General features: G+C 36.0%; 1 protein-coding gene across 1 annotated transcript in view; it reads right to left on the reverse strand.

The window, feature by feature from the left end:
• The window catches only part of DCC (DCC netrin 1 receptor), a gene marked incomplete at its 5' end in the record, with an annotated part of 282,466 nt that overhangs the window by 186,516 nt on the left and 85,703 nt on the right, over positions 1-10,247 (reverse strand). Inside the window, one exon of the mRNA XM_019631644.1 lies at positions 9,771-9,912. Coding sequence (XP_019487189.1) covers positions 9,771-9,912 — 142 coding nt within the window. The remainder of the gene's footprint in view (positions 1-9,770; positions 9,913-10,247) is intronic.

A 10,247-nucleotide genomic window follows, 5' to 3' on the forward strand; every position in this document is an offset into this window, starting at 1 on the left:
GGAGGTGTTGTTTGCAAATATATTCTCTCATTTGATTTGTTGCCTTTTTGTTTTGTTCATGTTTTGTTTTTGTTTTTTTGCCTTGCTGACGCTTTATAGTTTGATATGGTCCCATTCATATATTTTTCACTTTTACTTCCCTTAACTTTGAAGTCAAATTCATAAAATCCTCTCTAAAACCAAGGTCCACATGTTTAGTAACTATGTTTTCTACTATGTATTTTATTGTTTCAGGTCTTGTATTAGGTCTTTGATCACTTTGAGTTATTTTTGTGTATGGTGACAATAGCAGACTAGCTTCATTGTTTTGCATCTGACTTTCCAATTTCCCAGCACCATTTATTGAAGAGACTTTCTTTTCTCCATTGTATGTTTTTGGCTCCTTTGTTGAAAATTATTGCCCATATATGAGATCTGTCAATTAAGTTTGTGAACTTGTTGCAATGATGTTGCTAACTTTTTTGGTATCAGAAGGATTATTCATTATGAATTTGTACCAACTGGACAAACAATGAACCAAGTTTACCATTTGGAAGTGCTGAAAAGGCTGTGTGAAAAAGTTAGTAGAAAATGACCTGAACTTTTTGCAAACAATTCATGGCTCTTGCATCATGACTATGCACCAGCTCACACGGCACTGTCTGTGAGGGAGTTTTAAGCCAGCAAACAAATAACTGTATTGGAACACCCTCCCTACTCACCTGACCTGGCCCCCAATCACTTTTGTCTTTACCTGAAGATAAAGGAAATATTGAAAGGAAGATATTTTTATGACATTCAGGACATCAAGGGTAATACGACGACAGCTCTGATGGCCATTCCAGAAAAAGAGTTCCAAAATTGCTTTGAAGGGTGGACTAGGCACAGGTGTCGGTGCATAGCTTCCCAAGGGGAGTACTTTGAAGGTGACCATAGTAATATTCAGCAATGAGGTATGTAGTACTTTTTCTAGGATGAGTTTGTGAACTTAATTATCCGCCCTTGTATATGTGTGTTTATTTCTGGGCTCTCAATTCTGTTCCATTGATTTGTGTGTCTGTTTTTCTGCCAATACATGTTATTATTATTATTATTATTATTATTATTATTATTATTGTCACTTTGTAGTATAATTGGAAGTCAGAGAGTGTGACATCTCTGGCTTTGTTCTTTTTTCTCAGGACTGCTTTGGCTATCTTTTCTAGTTCCATAGAAATGTGATGATTTTTTTGTTCTATTTCTTTTAAAAATATCATTGGGATAGAAAAGACTCAAATAAACAAAATTTAAAATGAAAGAGAAGAAATTACAATGGACATCACAGAAATACAAAGGACCATACAAGAAGACTATGAAGGACTATATGAAACCAAATTCAATAACCTAGAAGAAATGGACAAGTTCTTATAAATATGTAACTTTCCTAGACTAAATCATGAAGAACTGGAAAATCTAAATAGGGTGGTCAACAGTAGGGAAATTAAAATGATTATCCCAAACATCCCAAAGAGCAAAAGTCCAAGACTAGGTGGCTTCACTAGTGAATTCTACCAAACATTCAAAGATTTAATACGTGTCCTTCTCAAACTCTTCACAATGCTTCCTCATTTATGAGGCCAACATTACCCTGATATCCAAACCTGGCAAGAATAACACAGAAAAGAAAACTGCAGACCAATATCTCTGATGAATACAGATGCGAAACTCCTAAACCAAATGCTAGGAAATTGAATACCTTTAAAAGATAATACATCACAATCAAGAGGGGTTCATTCCAGGGATAAAAGGATGATTCAACATACACAAATCAATCAGTGTGATATACCACATAAACAAAATACAGGATAAAAATCATATAATCATATTAATAGATGCAGAAAAAGGAAGCATTTGACAAGATACAACATCCATTTATGATTTAAAAACTCAATTAAAATGGGTATGGAAGGAAAGTACCTCATTATAATAAAGGTATATGTGACAAACCCTCAGCTAATATTATACTCAATGGTGAAAAACTGAACATTTTCCCTCTAAGATCAGGAACCAGACAAGGATACTTCCTCTCTCTACTGTTATTCAGCATAGTATTGGAAGTCTTAGCCAGAGCAATCAGGCAAGAGCAAGAAATAAAAGGCATTCAAATCGGAATGAAGAAGAAGTAAAATTGTCACTTTTTGCAGCTAACATGATTCTTCATATAGAAAACCCTGAAGACCTCACCAAAACCTATTAGAAACAATAAACGAATACAGTAAAATTGCAGTACTAAAAATCCACTGTGTTCCTATATACGAATAATAAAATTTCAGAAAAATAAATGGAAAAAAACCCAGTTGCAACAAAAGAATAAATATCTAAGAATAAACTTAACAAAAGATATGAAGGACCTATATACTGAAACCTACTAAGTAGTATTAAAAGAAATTGAAGAGGACACAAAGAAATGGAAAGATATTCCATGTTCATGGATTGGAAGAATCAACATATTTAAAATTACCATATTACACCAAGCAATATACAGATATAATGGAATTCTCATTAAATCCGTTATTGGTGTTTTAACCATATAGTCACAGAGCCCACTACTGTGCCTGACACATGGAAGGCACACACATATAAAAAGTTTTGAAAGAGCCACTAAAGCAGTACCTAGCACAATGGAAATATTATGTTAAAATATAATATCGAACATCATCAGCAAGGCGACAAACACATATTTTTGTCAGGCCTCAAGTAGGCTTATACTTACTTTGATTTATCCTTTGGCTAAGATGGCATTTTATCTGATATTTGTTAACATTTGCAATCTTTCAAAGGCATTGTTGTTGACACTGAGATAGAGGGATTATAGAGCTCTTCCAAGAAATTAAAAAACTAATAGGGAGAGAACTTTGGGAAGAAATGCTTACCTATTCACTGCAGCTAATGACCTTCATAGTGTTCTTATCTAAAATAGTTTGTCCATTATAAATGTATTCTTTCATATTTAGTAAAAATTTAACCTCATTGTTCTTTGAAATGGATGGGCATTTATGTCAATAATATTGCCAACAACCGATTTGAACTGTCATCTCTGATAGTCAGTTTTATGTGTCAACTAGGCTAGTCTACAGTCCCCAGTTATTCAATCAAATATTGAAGGTATTTTGCAGATGGGTGAAAGTCCCTATTCAGTTGATTTTAAGTAAGTGATATTATCCTACATAATCTGAGCAGCCAGATTTAATCAGGTGAAAGGCCTTAAGAGGAGAGTTCAGGCTTCTCTGAAGACATTTGACCTGTAGAGAGCAACTACAGCTCAAGAATTCCAGCCTGCCTTTCCTGACTTGTGGATTTTGGAATTGCCTAGCCAGCCATCACAATAACAGAAGCCAGTTCCTTAAATCAAACCTCTTAGAATGTATCTATCTATTTATTTATTTATTTATTTTTTTTTAGCTGAGCCATCCCACCACCTGTTGGCAGCTCAGCGGCTGCTCAGCTCAGGCCGGAACTTGAACCGCTGTTGCTCAGAGCTTGCACTCTTGAGCAAACTCTTAACCAACTGAGCTACTCAGCCGGCCCTAGAATGTATCTTTAAGGCTCTGTGTCTCTGATTGAACCCTGACTGACACGCCATCTTATCACATGCAATATTTTGACATATAAGTGGAAATCTTTTTCAGTTCCCTGTATTTTGTTCTATTGATTCGATTTTAAATCCATTCCTTGTGTGCAGAATCTACAAATTTTTAATAGAAATTAATGAAAACATCTCACTGTAAAGTAGATATGCAAATTGCAAATGTATCCTTAGATTTTGCCAAATTTGGATTTATATATTTTGAGTTCAGGATCAGTTAGTATCAATTCAGTTTTGAGTAAAACAAAATCTGCTAACAACTTGAAGTTAATGTTAGAAGGCAGTTTAGAGACTGTCTATTGTGTTTCCTCAATGGGCTCTCATGTCCAGCCCAAGCTACTTATCGGAATATCCCTTCCACAGTAGGGGAGTTGTTCATATCATCCTCTTTGTGACATCCGTAATGAAGTAACTTAGGTCACTCGGGAGGCCTACCAAATTTCTTTGATGTATTATATTTAATTTAATTTTAGTAAAAATGTTTACATTTTATTCTAGAAGATAGCGGTGGAATCTCTCTCACTACAAACACCTAGAAATGCTAGATTAAGTATAAAACCATTTAAAAATGTACATAGAATCTCAATATGAAAGAAGATCTACATGTCTGGTAAAATGGCCCACTAATGCTGCACATCTAACAAAATTGTCCTGTGAATAAGTAGGAATACCTTTGGAATGAGAAATCAGCAAGGGAGGGAACCCACTTCCAACAGTTCTGCTTATGAGAAAGTTCTTCCTTAGATTGCACCGAATTGGCTTTACCATAGTATTACCCACAGATAAATCCTAGTTTTTACACAGTGGGATAAAAAATTAAATTCCTCTTTCAAACTATCTTTACCCAAGTCTTCTGATTTTAAGTTCAGTGCCTTCTGTACCCAAACTTTCTCAACAGTTTAGACCTGGGACTGTCTTCTATGTCTAGGTCTGGGTAGGATGCAGTGATAAGCAGAAACAGCAATTTAGCTTTTCAGAGAGGAAGTGTGGACATGACCTTCAGAATTCCAGGTTGCAGATATTCCTGCTTCTTTGCGGGGAGGTGTAGTTGCCTGGACAAGTTTTAGTTGCACTGAAAGATCTTTTAATCTCAATTTCCCATATAATGCAATTAGGTAATAACAGCTGCCTTTCCATCTTAGAGTGTTCTTTTGAGAATCAAATGACAAACTGCGTGCAAAAACTGTTTATAAAATTAAGCATTTGATGGATATAAAGAGGACTAACATTTGCAGGTTATTTTCTCACTTGATTTTCAAATTCCCTCTGATTTTGGCACAGAATACATTATTACTTCACTTTAGACATAAAGATAATAAGGCACAGAAAAGTTCAGCAAGGACATTGTGTGGTGTTTTAATCACAACCTGGACTGCTCTTGGGTGAAGACTTTGGGCTCTGTCCTATTTCCCGCGGGGGCGGGGGGGGGAGGGCCCTATAAGGCATGCTTTCTCTTCAAAGGTCCACTTGGCTTAGGTTGGGGAATATAATATAGAGGGACATCAGTAGCAGGTGATTATTTCCAGAACTTAACGGACAGGCAGACAGGGCAGAATTGATGATTCTATTAATTTGACAGTGGATCAGCTTGAAGAGATAGATACTTATCTCTTGGGTTTTATTTAAAATCCAAAATTCAGTTTAAGGAAGAGTTAGTTTGTTCTCTTACTTAGAAAAGAATTTTTATCCTGTTAGAAAGAGGAGGAACATTCAAGAGTTACGCCAACAATCACCATGAATCAGCAACGTTCTGGGGCCCAACTCTGATAGCTGATATCAAAAGAACTTTCAACATTGCTTTGACTGACTGATTGATTTGTTCATTCATTCATTGGAGGTGGGATAGAGGAAACCCTTTTGTAATCAAAAGCTGTTTTGTGTATGTATTTCTAAAAGATGTTGGGATGTTTCGTGAGTTGGACTAGTGAAAATATTAAATAATGTTTTTTAAATCAACTGGTACAAAAGCATTGATTTAATCCTTTTTGGAGTTATTCAGATTCTATAGCTGCAAAGGTAATCTTCATTTTTTATTATGTAATAGATATCTCTTTCCATTCCTGCATTATCCCCTATCCTCTTATATAATCATACAACCACACATTCATTGCCTATAGTCAACAACACATTAACTAAGAGTATGACAATTAAACATATAATTTTTCAATTTTGACAGAATTAGATTTGAACTTCCAAAACTTATTAGCTGTGTGACTTCGAAAAACTTGCTAGTCCTCTCTCTTTGCCTGTTTTCTCATCAATACAATGCAAACATGTAAATTAAAATATTTAGTTATAGTTATACATTTGAAAATATATGTAAAGCTTTGTTTTTCTGTCATGGAGATTTTTTCAGCTTTATTGAGGTATATTTAATATACAAAAATTGTGCATATTTAATCCATCACGAAAATCAAAGTAATCAACATATCACATCCAAAAACACTCTTCTGTCCTGTTGCTTTTTTTTTTCTTTAATAGTAAGTACACTTAGCACAAAATGCCTTGAAACAAGTTTTGAAGTACACAATACAGCGCTGTTAACTATAGGAACTGTTGCACAGCAGGCCTCTACAACCTAATTCATCGTGTTACCAGTCACTTTGTAACCATTAAAGAACTCCCCATCTCTCCTCTCCCTCTCCCCTGGCAATCACATTCTATATTCTGCTTCTATAAGTTTGACTAGTTTAGATAACCTCATGTAAGTGAATCCTGCAGTATTTGTCCTTCTCTTAGCAACGTATTTCCCGAAGAATCACGCCTTCCAGGTCTATCCAGCTTATCTGTCGCAAATGGCAGGATTTCCTTCTTTTTTCAAGGATGAATGATATTCCACTGTAGGTATATACCACATTTTAAAAATCCATTTGTCTGTCAAAGGGCATATGGATTATTTCTGTATCTTGGCTATTGTGAATAATGCTGCAGTGAACATGGGAGTGCCGACATCCTTTTGAGATCCTGATTTCAATTCTTTTGGATATAGACGCAGAAGTGGGATTGCTGGGTTCATTGGTAGTTCTATTTTTAATATTTGGAGGAACATCTCTACAGTTTTCAGCATAGGGGGTGTTGTCAAAGTTGATGTTGGTATTATCAGTGTTGTAAATGTTCAAGTCATTTTTAATATCAATGATCTTTTACAGATTCATATAACAGCGGGAGTCATTCACAATAAAGTGAACTATAGACAGCAACATTGTGTAGTGCAAGGAGCACATAAGTAGGAGTCAAAATGCCTGTGATTTAGTTGAGATCATCTTGTTAACTAGTGATCCTGCTGTTTATTTCAGTTTCAACCCACAGTTCAGTCTCAGTGTGTGTATGTATGTGCATGTGTTTCCTAGCTGTTTCTAAGTATAATTTAATTCTAAAGAAAGTATGGTGTAGGCAGCAGTGCTTTTCTTAGCTGTAAAAAAATTCTATTGTTCAAAGCAGATTGTCTTCTGCCTGTTTCTACTCCCAATACTAAGTGCCTTCAAGCTCTGTAATTCTTCTGTTGTATTTCTAATTTCTTAGCACTATGGCAAGAGACAGTGCACTCACTATTCAAACAATATAAGTTCCCTTTATTCCCCTAACATTAACCTTGTTATAAAATTGCTACGCTATTGTTTCACTTTTTCAGTCCATAAAATACCAATGTGTGTTTATCTTTATGCTTATTCGATATTGGCCATGAAACACAAGAAATTCCTAAATTCAATGCCAAACAACCTTCTCTGAAGAGCACTTAACAATTAAAAACAACACTTTAAAATTGAGTTGACATGGGTTCCCACAATATAACTGATAACAGTGATTTAAAATCTTTGTTATAACTCAGAATTACTCTGTTACTGCAGATGTCTCATTTTCCTAGCAAAACACACACAGCAACAAACACCTGTCTAACTGATAGAGGACTGTAAAAAAAAAATGTTCTCTATACCTGAGCATTTATATCATTCAAACGAAGCATTCTGGCATTTCCAATTTTCTAAAAGCCAAATCAATATGTCCACGTGTCTTATAGATATTGAAAACACGGGGTTAAATCCTGTACATTTTAAAGTACTGCAGATTCATATACAAAATCAATTACTCCTACTTACTAGAAAGTGCATGAGTTACTGTTTCCTGGCAACGTCCAAACCACAGCCAGTCTACCGATGTGCGGTGCTTCCTGATTCCGCCATGCTGTGCAGCATTGAAGACATGCCCACAACATTCAGACATGCAACAGAGGTTACTGAAGCCAGGTCGCAGAGCAGGGGAGAGGAGAGGAGAAGTTTTGCAGCACTAGTTTTCAATGTTTTAAGGGTAAGAGTCTATCCTCTGGTTTTTTTAATTTATTCAGTTGAAATTAAAAATGGAGTCTTGGTGACTTTTCTTGCAATAAATATCAGGTACAGTTGTAAATATAACCGCTCAGATTAAGTTTTCATTCCCAAATACATTTTATAAGCATTGAGATGAAGAAGAAACAGTATGAATAAAGGCTTTAAATTTGGACTCCTGATTCCTACAAATGTGTGAAGATGGGAATAGGCATTTGTAAGCTATTTCAATATCAAGCTAATTAATTCATCACATTTCTTTGCTTTTGGCTGGAACGATATTAAACCAGAGTGATGGTGGATTATCTCATGCTGATTAGAAGCTCTAATTGTCACACATAGTTTAGATGAATAAAAATGTAGGACCGAAGTATTTATTTTTGAATAAAGTTTGTTAGAGGTTATGATTCAAAATGATTGTCCTTGAGAGGAAAAACAATAAAAAGAGTCTGCGGTGAGTTGAACAGCATACCCTCAAAACTCAGGTACACTTGGAACATCAGAATGTGACCTTCTTCAGAAATAGGGTCTTTGCAGATATAATAAGTTCAAGATCTCAAGAGGAAATCATCCCGGATTTACGGTCGGGTCTACCGGCAATGACCAGTGTCCTTATAAGAGGAAAGGACACAGAGGTACCCAAGGAGGGTGATGCAAAGATGGAGGCAAAGATCTGAGTGATGCACCTACAAGCCAAGGAATGTCAAGGGCTGCCAGCAACCACCAGAGGTTAGGAGACAGCCATGGGATGGATTCTCTTTCGGAGTCTCTGGAAAGGATTGACTCTGCTGACACACTGATTTTGGACTTCAGAATTCCTGAGCTGAAATAATACATTTCTGTTGTTCATACGTGCTGATTGACGAGGATAGGATTCCATGTTTGCACATTGTCTAGAAGCTCTGGCTTCCTCAGGAGCTGTCTGGAGGTACAAAATCCACCTTGCCCATGGATCTTGACTAATGATAGGCCAGAAACTGCTCAAACTTCCTATCCGGTCATTGACTTTGAGACACAGTAGTTCACACAATGTCTCAGGAGACGCTATAAGAGGCCACGCAAGCTCTGTGTTTGTTGTAAACTTATGGTCAGCTCAATAATATGCCACCATTATTTGATTTCTCTTCTTCCCTGGATCACTTTCCTTGTTCCCTCACTCTTATTTTCCTGGGCTTGCACTCCCAAAGACATTGCTTTAAAAGCCTGCCTCAGTCTCTGTTCTCTAGGCAACTGGACCGGCATGTATTGTATTCTAATAGTTACAGGAAATATGCCATCATTAATTTTATGAAATAAAATAAAAAATTCTCTAATTACTGCATGGAAACCGGGCCCAGTTTTCACAGAAAAATTTGACCTACTATGAGTTTCACCAATATTGTTACAAAAGTGAGTTTGCTTTTGTATTTATGAAAAGTAGAATAATCTGCCTGGTTATTCCCTAAGCTACTCGTCTCCACACTTTCTAACCCCATCATCAGCCCTGGAGATTGGAGAAGGCGAGATCAAAGTGATTAGATAACTTTTAAGAGTTATTAGTTAAAAAACTAAAAGTCATTATTTGATAACAGGAGCTATTGTTCAATCAGCAATGCTGAGAAACTAATATGGATTAAAAAAAAATCCACGATGCACTTATTAAGAGGATGATCCAGAAACAAAATATATAGTGAAAGCATTACAGAGAATATCAAGTTAAAAATATAAAGGTTGTTCTTGTTCAGACCAATAAATGTCACCTGCCAGCAGGAAAAAAAAATCTTCTCTTGAAGTAAGAGTGTATTTTATTTCTAAAGCATTTAGTTCATCAAAACCTTGCAAGACTACACCATGTGAACACTGACCTGTGAACAGGTACCAGAGGTTGTTCGGCTCCAGTGTTTCCATCTCACCCCTGCGGGTCGTCTTTCTGTGTCGAATTTTATAGCCCGTAATGAATCCATTCTGTGTTCCTGACGGAGGAGGCAGCCAGCTTACTTTGATACTCTGTAAAATAATAGATGCAAATGAAAACATTGGAGAAAGGCTGGACAACAAGACAGGGTCAAAGAAATGACCCAGACCTAAGTATGAGTAAAACAGGAAGGCAAGAAGTGTTAGGGATTGCCCCTTAGAACAAATTAAATCCATTCTTGTAATTTGGCAGTATTTCTTTTTGTCTAATTTTAACAACAACAACAAAACACACAATTCATTTAATTGGCTAAGTACTTTGGGAGATGAGCTAATAAGTAAAATAATAATATGTTGCCCCTGGATCCCAAAGAACTCATGGCTTTAAATATACACAGACTCACCCGCTCCTATTACCCACTACACAC

The sequence above is a fragment of the Hipposideros armiger genome, unplaced genomic scaffold, assembly GCF_001890085.2.
Source record: "Hipposideros armiger isolate ML-2016 unplaced genomic scaffold, ASM189008v1 scaffold_1027, whole genome shotgun sequence".
Taxonomy (NCBI): Eukaryota; Metazoa; Chordata; class Mammalia; order Chiroptera; family Hipposideridae; genus Hipposideros; species Hipposideros armiger.